The 18,184-nt window shown below is 38.9% G+C and overlaps 1 protein-coding gene across 2 annotated transcripts in view; it reads left to right on the top strand.

Annotated features, from left to right (window-relative positions):
- Positions 1-18,184, top strand: part of CPQ (carboxypeptidase Q) — a 441,869-nt gene that overhangs the window by 285,581 nt on the left and 138,104 nt on the right. For both annotated transcript variants that reach the window (XM_090282787.1, XM_090282789.1), the window contains exon 5: positions 351-462. In XM_090282787.1, the coding sequence (XP_090138913.1) occupies positions 351-462 (112 nt within the window). The remainder of the gene's footprint in view (positions 1-350; positions 463-18,184) is intronic.

Raw genomic sequence — 18,184 nt, 5'->3', positions numbered from 1 at the left:
TAGAATTTGGGACAGTTGAGAATAGGGTTGAAGTTTTGAGCTCCATTTTTATGCCATATAATAAAGTTGTCAAACATCTGTCCATAATAAGCCATTTTTCTTAGTATTCAAAATGATATTGATAAAGAGAAGTATAAGGTGAGAACTTTCATTACTATTAGGATGACATTGCATCCTTTTGTGTAAGACTTCTGTACTAAGTTTTCCACTAGTAATGACACAGATATTTTAAGGCATAAAAATAGAAAAATATAGGAAAGTTTCATTTCTGTATTTGAATGCTTATAAGTCTTCCTCTTTTATGTCATTTCTGCTTAGTCTTATTTTTATCTCTTTATTATTTGTTCTAGGTTGTACTGGTCAGTGGACATCTGGACAGCTGGGACGTTGGGCAAGGTGCCATGGATGATGGTGGTGGAGCCTTTATATCATGGGAAGCACTCTCACTTATTAAAGATCTTGGTAAATATTTAGAAAGTTGTTAACCAATGTGTGAGAGTCTCAGTAGTGACATGTTTAACTCAACACACAAAATATTCAACAGATTAATTACTGTGGTATGTTCAAAGAATCTCCTGAGGTTTATATGCTTTTTGTCAGTTGATTCCAGAAAAGAACTAATTTGTCCCCTTAAAGAAAGAAGTTTTTATTTAAATGTCTGCCAGACAACCAAAGTATCCAGTATGATCAGCCACTAGGGAAAACAAACAAGCAAATAAAACATAGCAACTGCAACCACATCAGCTAGAGACTATGTAAGGAAACTATGACAGAATGCAAAGAAAAATCAGCAACACCTTCTACTAGCTTTTCCTTCTTCATCTAGTTTTCAAATTGCATTTATTTTTAATTCTCATCTCCCTATCCTCCTCCTTTTTTGGCAACTATCAGCTTGTTCTCTATATTTATGGTTCTCTTTTGTTTTATTTTGTTTTTAGATTCCACATGTGAGTGAAATAATATGGTATTTTTCTGTCTGACTTATTTCACTTAGCATAATACACTCTAGATTAATCATGTTTGCTGTTGCAAATAACAAGAGTTTATTCTTTTTATGGCTACATAATATTCCTCTGTGTGTGTGTGTGTGTGTGTGTGTACATCTTGATTGCTTCCATACGTTGGCTATTATAATACTAGTGCTGTAATGAAGATAGGGTTGCATATGCCTTATGAGTTAGCATTTTTGTTTTCTTTGGATGAATACCCACTAACAGTGCATGAGAGTTCCCTTTTCTCCACATTATCACTAGCACTTGTTATTTGTTGATGATTGATAATAGTCATTCTGACAGGTATGAGGTGATATCTCATTGTGGTTTTAATTTGCATTTCCCTGATGATTAGTGATATTGGGCATCTTTTCAACTTCTGTAGACCATCTATATATCCTGTTTGGAGAAGTGTCTGTACAGGTTCTTTGCCCATTTTTTAAATTGGGTTGCTTGTTTTGGGGGTGTTAAGTTATATAAGTTCTTATATTGGGTTGGCCAAAAAGTTCATTTGTTTTTTTCCATACAATGGTTCTAGTAGTGCTTAGCTGTCTTTAACATCATTTGAAACAGTTTTTTTAGATCATATTGGTGAATTTTTGTGTAGCCACTTTAATATTGTCTATGGAAGAAAATAAGCAACATTTTTGGCATATTATGCTTTATTATTTCAAGAAAGGTAAAAAATGCAACAGAAACAAAAAAAGAAAAAGAAAAGATTTGTCCAGTGTATGGAGAAGGCACTGTGGCTGAATGAATGTCTCAAACGTGATTTGCAAAGATTACTCACTGGACGATGCTCCATGGTCAGGTAGACCAGTTGCAATTGATAGCAATCGTATTGAGACATTAATTGAGAATAATCAGCATTATACCATGTGAGAGGTAGCCAACATACTCAAAATATCCAAATCAAATAAGTTATTGGTGAAAATAAAAAACATGTCTTTTATTGTATGGAAAAAACTAAACAATTTTTTTGGCCAACCCAACCCAGTATCTCAAATATTAACCCCTTATTGGATGTATCACTTGGAATATTGTCTCCCATTCATTAGGTTGTCTTTTTTGTTTCGTTGATTGTTTCCTTTGCTGTGCAAAAACTTTTTAGTTTTATGTAGTCCCTTTTATTTTTTTTTTCCTTTTGTGCTGTTGCCCAAGGAGACATACCCAAAAACATATTTCTAAGAACTTTCTCAAAGAGTTTACTGCCTATGTTTCCTTCTCTGGGAGTTTCATGGTTTTAGGTCTTACATTTAATTATTTGTTTTGAGTTTATCTTTGTACATGTTGTAAGAAGGTGGTCCAGCTTTACATTTTTTTATAGTATCTGTCCAGTTTTCTCATACCACTTATTGAAGTGACTGTCTTTACCCCACTGTGTATATGTTCTTGTCTCTTTTGTTATAGATTAATTTACCATATGAGTGAGGATTTATTTCTGGGCTCCTTATTCTATCCATTGATCTATATATCTATTTTTTATGCCAGTATTATGCTATTTTGATTATTGTATCTTTGTAGTATAGTTTGAAATTAGGGGGTGTGCTACCTCCTACTTTTTCCTTTCTCAAGATTTCTTTGGCTATTTTAGGTCTTTTTTGGTCTTATATAAATTTTAAAACTAGTTCTACTTTTGATAAAATGCCATTGGTATTTTGATGGGGGTTGCATTGAATATATTACTTTAGGTAGTAAGGATATTTTAATGATAGTAATGCTTCCTATCCATGTGCAAGGTATATCCTTCTGTTTATTTGTATCTACTTCAATATCTTATAATTTTTAGAGTACAGGTCTTCATCTCTCCCTAGATATTTTATGCTTTTTATTACAATTGTAAATGTGATAGTTTTCTTAATTTCTCCTACTGATTTTTTGTTACTGGTATATAGAAATGCAACAGATTTCTGTATTTTGAATATGTATCCACCAAATATATTGAATTCATTTATTAGTTCTAATAGTTTTATGGTGGAGTCTTTAGGTTTTTCTATGTACTCATATATTATCATATCATTTGCAAATAATGAGTTTTACTTATTTCTTTCTGATTTAGATGTCTTTATTTCATTTTCTTGTCTGATTGTTGTGGCTAGCACTTCTAATACTGTATTAAGTAGAAGTGGTAATAACAGGCATCCTTGCCTTATTCTTGATCTTAGAGGAAACACTTCACTTTTTCTCCATTAAGTATGATATTAGCTATAGGTTTGTTATATATGGCCTTTATTATATTGAGATATGTTTTTTTCAATACCCAGTATTTTGAGTTTTTATCATAAAAGGGTGTTGAATTTCACCGAATGCTTTTTCTCTATCTATTGAGATGATCATATGGTTTTTATTCTTTATTTTGTCAATATGATATATCACATAAATTGATGTACAGATGTTGAACTATCCTTGCATTTCTGAGATGAATCCACTTGGTCATGGTGTACAATCCCTTTAACATATTGTTGAATCTGGTTTGCTAATATTTTATTGCATTTTTTTGGTCTACGTTTATCAAGGATATATGACTGCGATTTTTCTTTTTTTTTTTGACAATGTCTTTAACTGATCTCAGCTTTGGGGTATTGTTGGCATCATAGGATGAGCTTGGATGCCTTTCTTCCTCTTTAATTTTTTAAAATTCCTTGTTAACTTTGAAGACATTATCGGGCTGTTAATATAGCTTTACTACAGTTACTTTCCATGATGGAAGCCAAAGAGAGCAACATAAGACTGAAGGAATTGATTCTTATAGCCATAATAGGGAATCCAGGCTTAATTATTGGACCTTCCAGGTAAACCTAGACATGGGAAAGGTGGGAAGACATAAAAGAAAGAGCTAATCATGAAATAAGTTTATTTTGATGACCTTATTGGCAAACAAAAAAAATACTTTTTTTTTTCATTATGTGCTGGTCCAAAAGGTGAATTTTGAGTGACGTTAGAAATAATGAAACAGTCTGAAGTGAGAGTTATATGTCTGAATTAGAAGAGCAGTGGTGGTTTTTAAATGTCTCATCAGCAGAATGTTTCACATTATAAGTTTGGAATAATCTCAGTTTCAGATGTAGTAAAGATCAGAACAGATCCTTTCATGAAGGCTTTCCATTGTTTACTTAAGTACATATGTGTTTAAATTTATGTTTCCTTCAGCTTTTAATGAACCCTACTAATCCCGTAAATTGTCCCATTAAATAATTGTTTGTCTTAACAGTAGATTGCTGACATTTTCTTTCTTGGTGCAATTTTTGGTGCACTATTTTGATTTATATCTTATGTTTTTTAAAAAATGGAGAAATGGGATGCTTGCTGTCCCTTTGTTTTTACTTCTAAACTAGACAATTGTCTCCCAACCTTGGCACTACCGACATTTGGGGCTGGATAATTCTTTGTTGTGAGGTCTGTTCTGTGCGTTGTAGGATGGTTAGCAGTATCTCTGGCTTTTACCTACTAGATGCCCATAGCAGCACCTCCCCCCAAGTTTTGACAACCAAAAACATCTCCAGACATTGCCAAATGTTGTCTGGCAAGTTAGTGGTGAGGGGGGCATAAACTTGCCCCAATAAAATAAGCTAATAGGAGACCTAAATGCAGGGTCATTTGGGGGGAAAGAAATCTAACTGGAAGCCTTATATTGTATATACTTACACTTTTAACATAATTACCGTATTGTGCACCTACTATGTGAAAGCATTTTGCAAAAGTTGGCCACACAGAGAAGTATAAAGTATGTCTTCTATTCTTTTTTAATTTAAATTTTATTTTTAATTTACAGGTAATAATATTATTTTAAATTAAAGACATACACGTGTAACTACACACATAATTATCAATATAGACATAATTTCAAAGTCTGCTCTTAGAATTGAGTAAGGTTTGAGAGCGATAAGTTGTCCAGCAAATAAAACCGAAAACCACACATTCTTTCAGAGAAGATCTGGGAGACTCTATATGTGAATTCTCCCCTCCTCTCTTTTTCCTTAACAATTATTCCCTTGACTATTTATTCTCTAGAGATGGGGCAGGCAGATATCAAACATTTTTCTCCTTATAAAGCATAGTTAATTATTTTGGAAGTTAATTTATTCTGGAATGAAGTGGGTTCTAGAGATGGGGCAGGCAGATATCAAACGTTTTTCTCCCTATAAAGCGTAGATAATTATTTTGGAAGTTAATTTTATTTCAGTTTGTTCAGCCAGCTTGATTGGAAGCAGAGTGGTCAAATGCAAAGAGGACTGTATGTATTTGAATTGGATTTTAGGTCACGCTGTGCCACAAACTACGTTTTTTGGCCTCAGGCAGGTAATCTGAACTCTCTGAGCTTCATTTTCTTCATGTCTATTCGCCTGTAAGCTTCCAGGGTCTTTTACTTGCTTAAGGTGGGAATAAAAACCATGTCTTCTCTAGGCTTTGAATCTTACTTCTTTAGTACTCAGCATGGGACTCTAAATCACTGCTAATTGAGTTGAATTCAATTCTATGGATAAATGTCAAACACCATGCAAAGGCGATGTATTTTTTTCCCAGCTCTGAAAGTACACTGACTTCAGTAGCTTTCGATAGCTAGTAATCACTCTCTTTTAATTCAGGACTTAACTCTCTTATATGTTTCTGAAAACCAATGTAAACATATGAATAAAACTCTAAAATAAAAACTAATATTTTATTTCTTTCAATTAGGTGCAAAAAGACAGCATGCATGACATACTGGTTAAAAAGCACAGGATTCTGAAATCAGACTGCCTGGTTTTAGTTCCAGTTCTGCCACTTACTAGCTATGTGACCTTGAGCAAGTTACTTTGCCTTTCTGTGCCTCAGTTTTCTCATCTGTGAAATGGGATAATAATAGTTCTTGTCTCATAAGGTTGCTTTGAAAATTAACTAATCCATTCACACAATGTACTTAGAATAGCACCTGACCCTGACCCAACCTAAGTACTTATTATGTAATAAGCATCACTCTGACGGTACCATATTTTTACGCAAGAGAGGATGATAACTTTTTTAACCCTATCCCCATTAGTGATTATTTTGCCTTCTAGCTTGATATGTTAGTTATACTGATATAACTCTAGGGCCAGCTGCTTTGGTAGCTCTAAATATCCTTTCCCTTTCCTTTAAAGTTGTTATCCCTTGTATGTTAGAAATTTAGTGATTCCTTTACTTTTCTTTGTTTTCATTTTAAATTTTCAGGAGTCACTTCATGCTTCCACTTCCTGCTTAGGTTGGATGATAGTCCCTACTCTGTACCTCACTTCCTGTGATTGCACCCATTGAGTCGTACTCTTTAATTTTAAAATTAAAATGAGATTGTGGATACCTATTTGTAATTACCTATGTGTTTTAATATGAAGAATGGGGTCCAGAATGTGACATATGAGTTCTAGATGACTATTACTGATATACTCGAATAAGAAATGGACAAAAGGGACATTAAGCTAGAGGCCAAGAAATGGATTCATAATTATATTGCTTAATTACATGAACCCAAACTGTTTAATTGGTGAAATATAAACGCTCCATAGCAACATCTTTTTCTAAGAAAATGAGACTCCTTTTGGCTGTTGTTCCTTGGATGATATGTCATGCAGGATACACGTCAAAGTTCCTCAGTGGGGCTTATTAACTTGAAGGGTTGGTGCAGTGGGTCTTTTTGATATTTAGAAATATTGTTCTATAATTCATTCTTTTTGTCTCTTCTCCTTTGTTCTCTTCTTTCACTAATCTCACAGATTCACTTTTTGCCCAAGCCATCAGCTAAAACTATATTTAATTACTCTAACAGAAGAGATATTTGTGCTTTGCAAATATAATCAGTCATTCCTGAGTAACTGTCAACAGAAAGCTATTTGCTGTGAAATGCTGTTGAATACTTTTTTGTATTTGTGGTTTACTGGACTTGAAAGTGTTTATTTGAAATGTCATTTCTTGGAATGATATGGTGTCAGTGGACAAACCCTATGGCCAAAGATGTTATGCTTCAAAATGTTCATTTGGCATTAAAAAATAAACTATCATCCATTCCAAATTTCTTCCAACTTACCATTTTCTGTGAAGTTAGAATTCTGCATTTTCAGGCCTTAGCAAGGGGAAAAAAATAGAATTAACAATACTACCTGGTTGTCGATATTTGGGACATATATGAAACATCTTTCTAGAGAAATTTGAATGTGAGCATCCTGATTGTGATTATCATAGAGCTTGAAAGTCTATGTGTTAGAAAAATATTTTATTTATATATTCCTTTACTCATTCACTCAATATATAGTTATTGTGTATTGACCCTGCTGACTGCATGTCAGTGTGTCCGATGCCTTGTACCAAGGAGGAATGAGGTATGGTCCTGGAGGCCCTTAAAGTGGGAGAGATACTGAATTCAAAAATTGCAATGAAATTGTGGTAAGCTCTTTAATTGAATTATATATGAATTATTGTTCTTTGGGCACCTGGTGAAGGGAGGGACCAGCATGGCTTGGCTGGGTCACGGCACCTTCACAAAGGTGATATTTGAGCTTTCTTTTATAAAGATAAATAGAAGTGGTACAGAAACAATGAAGGATTCCCAGTACAGTTTAGAGCCTCCAGTCCTGCACATCATGAAAAATGAGGAGAAAGTTGTTGACCAAAATAATCTTGGGACTGTTGGGGGAGAGAAGGTTAACAGAATTGCAGGAGATGCTCACTTTTTATGTTTGTATACCATTAAATTTTTGTGTAATAAGCATGTATTACTTTAATAATCGAGAGAAAAACCCTCAAAAACAAAAAAGAAAGATTCTTAGTATTGCCATTACCACAAACACTCTCTTAATAGGGACGACAGGGCAAAGTAGGAAGTAAGAAGAGTCATGCAGGCGTCACCATGCCTCCTAGGCCCAGAGTACACCAGCAAGCACAGCCCTGTCTTTTGATTGGAGCAGTTACTCCATTTACATTTAAAATGATTATTGATAGGTATATAGTTATCACCATTTTTTAATTCTTATTTATGTTCTTTTATTTTCTTCTCTTTGAGGAAGCTCCTTTAACATTTTTTGTAATACTCTTTTGGTGGTAATAAACTCCTTTAGCTTTTTCTGGCCTGAGATGCTTTTTATCTCTCCTATGAGTTTAAATGATAGCCTTGCTGGGTAGAGTAGTCTTGGTTATAGGCCTTTGCTTTCCATTGCTTTCAATATTTTGTGCCAGCCCTGTCTGGACTGAAATGTTTCTGTTTAGAAATCAGCTGAAAGTCTTATGAAGCTCCCTTATAGGAACTCTCTTTCTCTTGCTGTTTTAAGATTCTCTCTTTGTGTTTAACATTTGCTATTTTAATTTTGATGTGCCTTGGTATGGGCCTCTTTGAGTTCCCCTTGTTTGGATTTCTCTGTTTTCTGAACTTGTGTGTCTTTCTCTTTCCCTAAGTTAGGGAAGTTTTCAGTCATTATTTCTTTGAATAGTTACTCAATCCCTTGCCCTCTCTTTTCTCCTTCTGGTATCCCTGTGATGCGGATGCTGTTTTCCTTGATGTTGTCCCAGAAGCCCCTTAAATTGTCCTCATTTTTTGTGTTCTTTTTTTCTTTTTGCTTTCTGCTTGGGTGTTTTCTGCTGTCTTGTCCTTCAACTCACAGATTTGATCCTCTACTTCATCTAGTCTTCTGTTGACTACTTCTGGTGTATTCCATATTTTAGATATTGTACTATTTATTTCTGACTAACTCATTTTATGATTTCTATGTCCTTTTTATGCTTATTATCTCTTTGTTGAAGTTCTCACTAAGTTCCTTGAGCATGCTTATAACCATTTTTTTGAATATTGCTTGCCTCCATTTCATTTTTTTTCTTGGAGATTTGTTCTGTTCTTCCATTTGGGACATATCTATTTTCCTCCTAATTTTGGCTGCCTCTTTCTGTTATTTTTTTTTCTACATAGTAGGTAGATCTGCTACATCTCCCAGTCTTGCTATGGTGGCCTTGTGTAGTAGGTGTCCTGTTGGACCCAGTGGTGAAGTCTCCCTGATCACCTGAGCTGGGTGACCCAGGAGTGTCCCGTGTGTACGTCGTGTGTACCCTCCTGTTGTAGTTGAATCTTGGTTGCTGATGGTACTCAGTGGGTGGGATTGATCCTCAGGATGACCAATTTTGAGGACTGGCCACAACCACTGACCACAGCATATGAGCTGCTGTGGCTGGTCTGACCCCATTAAGCAGGAATCACCCCAAAAGGGTCTGGTGCCTTCTGAGACCACCCTTTGGGTGGGCTGCTTGTGGAGCTAATTGGTGATGCTCTATGGTGGTCTGAAGCCAGCCACAGGATATGTTGATTCTGTGGCCTCTTGGAAGGGGCCCTGGAGTAGGCCAATACCACCACTGCCTATGACTGGCGCTGGCTACCTGTTAGGAGCTACAAAGTGATCCATGGTTGGTAGCTGACTCTGCTGGACTGGATATGTGTGGGAGAAGCCATGCTGCAAACCGAGGCTGGTTGCCACCAGTCCCAGGCCTCGGGCAGGTCAGCAAAAGGTACAGGGTGCCCAGAGTCCTGCCACCACCTGCCACTGATAGAGCCTCTGGGGGTACTTGAGTTGGGTGAGGCAGGGTCTCAGGGAGTCACCAGAGTGGGGCAAGTGGTGTTCACTAGGTTAATGCAGAGTCAGGTTTGACACTAGTGCTGGGCCTTGGGCCATTCAGCAAAAATCAGAGGGCACCCCAAGGCTAACCACCAACTGCCTGGGGTCTGTAGATCTTTGAGGGTTTTTTTTAAAATGACAGTAGTGCAGGCCAAGGCTGGCTACTTGCTACTGAAAGTGTCTCTGGTTTGGTTGGAGTCAGCTCTTAGGGAAACATTAGTGGGTAGAGAACAGCGTTCACCAGGCTAATGCACATTGTGATGTTGCTGTGTGGGAGGAGGGCTCAACACAGGGACAAGCCCTGGCCCTGAATCCACACATCTCAGTTTCTCTGCTGTCTCTGGTGTCCCCCCTTCCTGTAGCTGCTTTTCCACCACCAGAGCCCAGGGAAAATGCCTATGAGCAAGAGGCTGTGCTGTGCAGGCCCTTTAAGAGGACACTTGGGTTTTTCTAGCAGCCTTCCATCTTACCCAGATGGACAGAATACCTGTTGGTTTTCACAGCCAGATGTCATAGGGTCACCTCTTCCTGATGGTGAGGCTTTGGATAGGGAGCCCAGTGTGGGGCTGTGACTCCTGGCTCCTCAGGGCCAACCTCTGCAGCTGAGACATCCCTCCTGGTTCTCAACTACCACATGCGGCTGTGGATCCAGCCCAGTTCGTGTCTCTGCCCTTTTTTCCACTCTCGACATAGCTTCTTTATATCATTAGTTTTAGGATTTCTGTTCAGCTAGCCTTCAGATGGTTCTCCAGGTTGAGTTTTCTATAATTTAATTGTAATCCTAATGTGGTAGAATTAGAAACTAAGAATTTGCTTGCACCTTTTTTCTATTTGTGTTACCCCTAAAAGTAGGTTTCTGGTCAAGGGCATTCATGGGTCCTTCTCGTGGACTTTTTAGGATTATCTCCTCATTTTTTATTCCGATGTGCTATTTCTTCTTGTGGCAAGTTATGCTGTATCTTGCTTTATCATAAGACCTGTGGTACATATATACTTTTTCAGATGGAAGTCACTGAGAACTTTTCCTGAGGTTTGGACAGATTTATAAGTTTCCCTAAAACATTTAGCATCTTTATATCTCAGTCAGCTAACATAGACATTTCTAATGGCATATGTAAAAAAGACAAACTGTGTAGATTGATCTTTCATATATATATCCAAGAGATAAAGTAAGACTTGTTAAAAATGAGTCACTTAGCATGTGTTCTACCTTTTAGCTTGGGTGTGGTATAGGAAATTCCTTAGTCATTTTAGAGCCTTACACTGCATGAATGTTGCTGCTGTTATTTTATCATTTTGTTAGGTTATACTGTTTCTGTGTAAAAGTAGACAAGACCCAATCCCAGTGGCATACAGCATTGTGACCAATTCCTACCTGGCTAAAGAGTCTGGAAGGCTGGCAGATGCTGTGAGAGAAAGAGTCTCACAGGGCCCCTTCAGCCATAAAAGGCTCAGCTTCCTCCCACACATATGCTTTGATTTGGCTGGAATGCCTGAGAAAGTTAAGAAATGTGGTATTGGTAAAGGAAGTGGAAACTTTTTAAAAACTGGTATTATTTGTCCTGAAGAAGAGGGCTATGAATACTTAATAATGGTATTCTTGGTGTCCCAGTGGATTTCTACCCACCAAAGAATAGGATTCATATAAATCCAGGGTGGAGCTGTCTGAAAACGTAGGCTACCTCGTTAAAGCAGTATCATCCTGGTATTGCACGACTTGGCTCACAAGGAGACCTCCTATTTCAGTAATAAATATTGAACACCCACTTCATGAGAGGCAAATAAATGGATAGGGCATCAAGGAATTCTAGCCATGCAGCACTGATTCACAGGGACAGACATTTGAGCTGAGCCTTGATTGAGTGGGAGGTGGGAGAAGAAAGAATAAAATTAGAGCTCATGAAAATATATAGCTTGAAGAGTGTAGGATGATTTTGTAAGTCGGGAGCAATAGGTGACTGAGGAAGGGTGGGAAACGAGTCAAATGAAAGATGAGGGTAAAATTGTAAAGGGCATTGGTTGTAAAACTGAAGTTTGGAGTTGGTGCTACAGGCAACGAGAGCCATTGGAGATTTTAAGCATGGAATTGGCATGATAGACCTTCTTTCTAAAATAAAGATAACGTGGTGTGCTATCCTTTAACCTATAAAGAAGTGTGATAAATAAAATGAAGACACAGGGAAATGGAGTGGGGAGACCCCAGCTATGCTGAACCTGGAAAACCACAATTTTGGAGTTACTAGGCAAATTGTATTTGCTATGCAGCTGACAAGCCAGCTTCCACCTCTCTATGTTAAACCAAAGAGGAAATGATGAGGTTCCCAAAGATGCTGTGTTCGCCTACACACTTGTCTGTGTCACACTAATGTTGCATTTTGCAAAATCTGTGGTTTACCCAGCTTAGAATGAATTCTCTTCCAGTAAACTTGCCTAAAACAGAGGTCTGCCTAAAACAAGCAAGAAAATACACGATGCATAGCTGATTTAACCTTTATGGTTAACTGGATTTTAAAAATTATGTTGAAAGATAAGAAAGGGTTTAGGTTAGTTCATTTTAGGGCCCTTCAACCCTGTGAATATCTTCAAAGTCAAATGCTAGGATCATGGTTTCTACTAGGTGTGTGATGGTAACAAAACACGAAATAAAGCAAGAAGAGAAGTTCACTGTTATAAGATTATCTACTTGTAATCCTGCTAACACTCTCCTTATATTGGATAATCATCACTGATGAGCTGATGCCCAGTTAATGTTCTTGCCTGACATCAGCATCTCCAGGCCATACAATGTGACCTAGATCTCATGGATTATTTTACCTCTTTAAAAGCTTTTTCCTTAACCTTTAAATAACTCAAAATCTGCAGGGAAATGACAGCATGGATAGCAGATCCTTCTATGCTACTTAGTAGCTGTATTATGTTTGACAAATTATTTAACCATTCAAATCTCATTTTCCTCTTTACAATGGGAATGATTTATCTTGAATAGTTGATAGAATGTTTTGAAATAATTTAGACAGTTTCTGCCTTCCCCACCCCATCCACTAAACCATCATTAGTAGATAAAACAATGGGTAAGGACCTTCAGCAGAGGATATACTCTCAAAATTGTCTTTATCTCTCAGATTTTGATGTCTGTATCCCATTGCTCAGTTCAGCTGGGTCGGGGCCATCCCCACCAGAACAATGGCTGGATGAGCCAAATTCACAAACTGTCACCCTAGTATAGCCACCATCCATGAGTACGTACAGTTCTCTCCTCAGTGCTGTAGAAAAGGCATTTAATAGATGTTGCATAAACATTATGCAGAATTATAATAATACAACACATGGGGATGATGAGAGCTTCATTTTTTCTTTTAAATTTTACGATTTTAAAAATATTTTTAATTAAATTTACTGTGGTGACATTGGTTAATAAAATTATATAGTTTACAAATTGTATAATACATCATCTGTATATTGCATTGTGTGCTTACCACCCAAAGTCAAGAGCTTTATTTTGTTCTGTCATTTTGGCTCTTTCTGCCAATGTCCTTAACTAGTAACCCAGTATATACAAAGATTAATAATAACCCTAAAGAAAAAAATATATATAGTAAAAACAGAAATAGCAGATTAAGGCATCATAATTTATCAGAGAGTAAATTGTTTGAAATATAGACAAAAATTGAGAGAAGACAAAGAATCAAATTTAGTGTTTACTGTTTACAATTTACCCAGATGAGTGAGTTCTCAAGTAATCTACTTTTTAAAATAGTTGAAACCCACAATTTCTGGCATTCTCAGAAGATCTCCATGCCTATAAAACTGAGGACGACCACTGGTGCTTGTACTATTGTTCTTTCTCTGTAATAATGGTATTTTTAAAAGAATATATTTAAAATGTACTTGAAACTATTGTGAGTTATTGCTTTGATCAATGTGTGTGGGGAAATATAAATCAGGAAGTGTTTCAAACGCTATATTTCTGTTCTCATCTCCATAGGCCATATATCCATTTAGCCTTCCCATATTCACTTGCTTCGGGCAGCTCATTGGAACAAAGAAATATTTTATGAAGTGCTTCATACTGCAATTTACTCCTTTTCTGAAAGAGAGAAGTGTGAATTTATCTCTTATAGTTGAATAATTTTAGATGAAATCATTTGATCTCATTATTGGGCACAAAAGAGGAGTTAGAGGAATTTTTGAACTGATTGCCTTTCTGGAACTTTACTTTTTGTTGTTGCAAAAAAACCAAACAAACAGTGATTAAACTTATAAAGTGGAGATGTTTTTTATTAAAAGTGAAAAATATAAACCCAAAGAATCCTGTATGTTATATTTTTATTTAACATAATGAACAGACATGAATTGAGCCATACATCAACAAACATTAATAGAACACTGGGAGGAGGGAGGAGAGAACCAATATTTATGGGGTAGCTCCAGTTACTTTACATGACCTTTTTTAATACTCGAAACAGCCCTCTGAGGTTCGTATTATTATCTCTGGCAGGTTACTGGAGCTATCTGGGTTTTAGTTCCTTATCAGTCAAATGAATAACAATATGCTTATAGGGCTGATATGTGAATCAAACACATGTCAGTAAGAGTTGCAAAGATTAAAACTCCGTGGAACATAATGGTGAGGAAACTGTAGTAACAATGCACTGCTGGTGGTGCCTCTCTGACTCAGAATTCTAATGGAGCACTTTAGTGGAGTGATTTGAGAGACAGGGAGACAAGGTAACCTGAGAGCAGTCATAGTAAGAAAAACCTCAGTAATGTCCTATAATATTTTGTAACAGTGGCATTATTTTACTGATTACAAATGTATAAAGTTTCAATTGTTAAAAAATAATGAACTGTAGTAGTAAATACCCATGCTTTAGGACTTATATGAAGTAGGATCAAATAAGAGTTTTCAGATATTTGATGTGAGGAGGAGGGTCGACTCCATCCAGCTTTAGGACGAAGTAACAAGGCAGTTAGTACATTAGAGCACGCTGTACCAAACTCTGAGCTAAGTGCTGGACATGCTTTGGAAAGCTGGCTCCCTCTGTGCAATTCTTAGACCATATGGCTGGGATGGGAATGGGACCTGTCTCTAGAATTGACAGTGTGTCTGACTTATCCAATCAGATCTCTCCTCTCTCTCGGAGCCTCTGTGATTGACTCAGAGGTGGTCCTGTGAGTCAGGCTGAAACTTCTATGGGAACCAGACAAGCTGGCAGGGACAAGCCTGGAGCACAGAGGCCAGGATGAGGAAGAGGCACTCGGACTCCATGTCCGCCTCACCTCATCCATGTTGTACATGCCTGTGCCCATGCCGCCAGCAAAGATGTTGTACACCTCCCACTCCTTGGGACTACTGCCATCCTTCGGGGTAAACACCATCTTGAAGGTGCTGGCCCAGTTGGCCAAAAAGTCTGAGGCCTTGTACTACACAGATGAGAGGGTGACTCAGGCCTGGGGCTCCAGATGCAGGTCCCAGGCCAGCCGAGTCCAACCCCCTCCAGGGCCAATGGTGATGCACTTGGTCCAGCCAGGAACAAGGCGAGAGATATTTTTGCAGATAATGGGCTCCCGGAAGACAGTCCCACTGAGGATGTTCTGGATGTTCAACCAGAATTTGAACCCCAAGCAAGAACACAGCCAGATGAGGGTGCTAACACTCATCCTGGGGCAGCAGCGGAGTCTATAGTGTGGATGTGTGGGTTCTGCGATCCAATTCCCTGGCTTTGGGATTCTGCTCACCTGACTGTGAGTCTTGTGCATGTGGTTTAACCTGAGCTACAAGATGAAAGTGCTGATAAAATACCTAGCCCTTTGCATTGTTGTGAAGACTAAATGAGCTTGTGCGTCAAGTGCCTAGCACAGTGCCTGGCTCATGGTGTGACTGTTCTTACCCCCATGTCACACTGGGATGCCTAGCTCAGTCTGATGTTCCCTGACAACACACTGCCTCACTTGAGATGCTCTGGTTCTGGCCCAGGACTGCTATGAACTGCATGTTCCAGCTCAAGCAACTAAAACTGTGACCCTTGATTTCCTTGTCCAGAAAATGGTAATATATAAATCCCAGGGTTCGGGAGAAAGAAAGAAAAAGAAAACCTGCAAGCAGAGCATAGCACTAAAATGATTCCAATCCCTAAAGTCAGTTCAACCTGAAAGACAAGGAGGAGGCCTGGGAGGTCCATTCTGAGTGCTTCTGTCCAGGTCCCTGATACTGCTAGAGGTAGGGAGACAAAACTCTGAAAACTCCTAAATCATCCTTTCTTGAACTTTCTAAACCCGGCCCCTCTATCCACACAGAGCCATGTCATGGAAGCCTCAAGAGCAGCCCCCAGAACCAGGGACCAGCAGCCAGTCCAACCCCAGTGGGGGCACCTCTCTGAGATACCTCCTGGCTGCAAGACCATGGCAGGATGCTGGTGATATTCACTGGAGCCCCCACCCCCACCCCTGAGGCTCTGAAGGATATAGGCCTGACACACAGTCCTCCTCTGGACAGAGGTGACCCCAGGTCTCTCTGTCAACCTGCCTGCAAAACAGTGCAGGGGGCTAGAGGGGCCAGCTGCCCCAAGAGGCCCTTCTCACTGGGACAGCATCAGCATCAGCTTCCTCCTCCTGCTCCCTGTTACCAGTGGCCCCGCCACCAGCCAGGGCCCCCCAGTATAGCAGAAGCACCACTGGCCCGGAAGCAGGGAGGGAAGTGGATTCTGGCCTCAGCTCTATCACACCCTGACTGAGCACACCCAGGCCAGCCCCTTAACCGCCCCTCAGCACCCCCAAGAGGTGCCACTTTCTTCTAGGTGCTCACAGGGAGACTGCAGTCACATCCCAGCTCCAACTGTGCCCCTGCACCTTCCACACAGGCCTCATCAGGGGTGATGGTGGTACACTTGACAGCCACACTGTGCTTCTGGGTAGCCAGTGCGGAGTTGACGGTGACCTGGTCATCAGTCTTGTCATGGTGTGGGAGCCCCAGGTCAAAATACTTGAGTTGGATGTCCATGTGCGGCAGGTTGAGCTACAGACAGGTAGCCAGGGCAAGACATCAGCCCAGAAGACTATGACTCAGGGGCATGTGCAAACTATGACAGGGGACACCAAGTCAGGGCTGGGACACGGGAAGGCCAGCGGTGGGGAGGGGCAGTGAAGCTCAGGGCTAGAGTCAGTCATTGCTCAATGGAGCCCCACCACAGCTGGAAAGCAACTCGAAGACCAGACGCAGCCCCTAGCACGGACCCTGTGCCTGCCACTATGGCTCATCCACTCAGCCAAACCCCAACTGCGAGTGCATCTGTATTCCCCAACCTGTGGGCTCCCAAGCAACATAGAATAATAAGGACTGACATATCCTCCACCCAGATTTCATAAGTGTTAATAATTCCAAATATTTGTTTCAGATCCTTGGTTTATAAAGAAATAAAAATTACCAGTACAATTGAAAGCTATTTTTTTACCTCACCTCTTCATAATTCATCCCCTTCTCCCTCTACAGTTATAACCAATGTTCTCATTATTTTAACATTCTTCTTCTGTGTGTATATTCAAAAACTGTTATATAGTGGTTGTCATTTTGAATAACACAAATGCTATTATTTTCTTCTCTACTAGCATTTTTCTATTTTACTTCTTTCCTCTTCCTGAAGTGAATGTTTAATCCATTCTCTTTCAGTCCTTCTTATCTTCTAACATATACATGTAAGGCCACACATCTCTTTCTAAGCACTGACTTAGCTGCTTTGCACAAGTTTTGAAATAGTACTTTAACGGCAAACCACTTAAGTATGTTAGAATTTTCATTATTATTTCTTTTTTGACTCTTTGAGTTTTTGAAACTGGCATAAATGTACTGATTGGAGCCCTAGAAAGAGAAAAGTTATTCTTGTCTACCTTCTTCTCTCTCAAGGTTTAGCTGCTGCTGGCTGATCCAGAAACTGCACCTGCAGTTACTGCTAATGCCCTTCTTGTCCCAAGTCACAGCATCTACAGAGGCTGGTGATACAGCTTCTAAGTCATCTAGGTGCTTTTAGAGGCTATTATTTGGACAAGCAGAAAGATGATCACACAAAGTCATCTTGTTGCCATCCTTGAAAAATTATTACAATTGTCATATCAGGTTATAATGTCCTGGGCCATCCAAGCAAATGTATTTTTATCAGCTATTCTGCTCTGCTTAGTAAATGCAATTTAATATCCCTCATTTAAAGATTTTTACTGTAGGTTTTTGTTTATTTATTCTTTTGAAATAGTGCCTTAGAAAAATGTATACTGATTAGCAATTATTAAGCAGGTCTCCTCCACCTCCCATCTCTCAGCCTCCAAACCTCAGCACTGAAGAAGAAGAAAATCCCTAATTTCAAATCTCAGCTACTCATGATGCTCACACCAGTCCTGCTCTGAAGTCAGCCTGTCATCAAGGACAGCAGGCAAAGCACCTGCCAGTGGGAGGGTGAACCAGGAAGCCATCAGGGGGAGCAGCCATCTCTTGGGTGTGTTATGTAATTAGAGAGAGCATATTTTTAGAATGGTTTTTGCTAGAGGGATAAACAGCATAGTTGTATTATTCAGACTTTTGAATCACACTTCTAGCTT

Source organism: Furipterus horrens, unplaced genomic scaffold, assembly GCF_987537825.1.
Source record: "Furipterus horrens unplaced genomic scaffold, mFurHor1.1.pri manual_scaffold_7, whole genome shotgun sequence".
NCBI classification, from domain to species: Eukaryota; Metazoa; Chordata; class Mammalia; order Chiroptera; family Furipteridae; genus Furipterus; species Furipterus horrens.
Note: the sequence above shows the minus strand (reverse complement) of the source record. Positions and strands in the feature narration are given on the sequence as shown.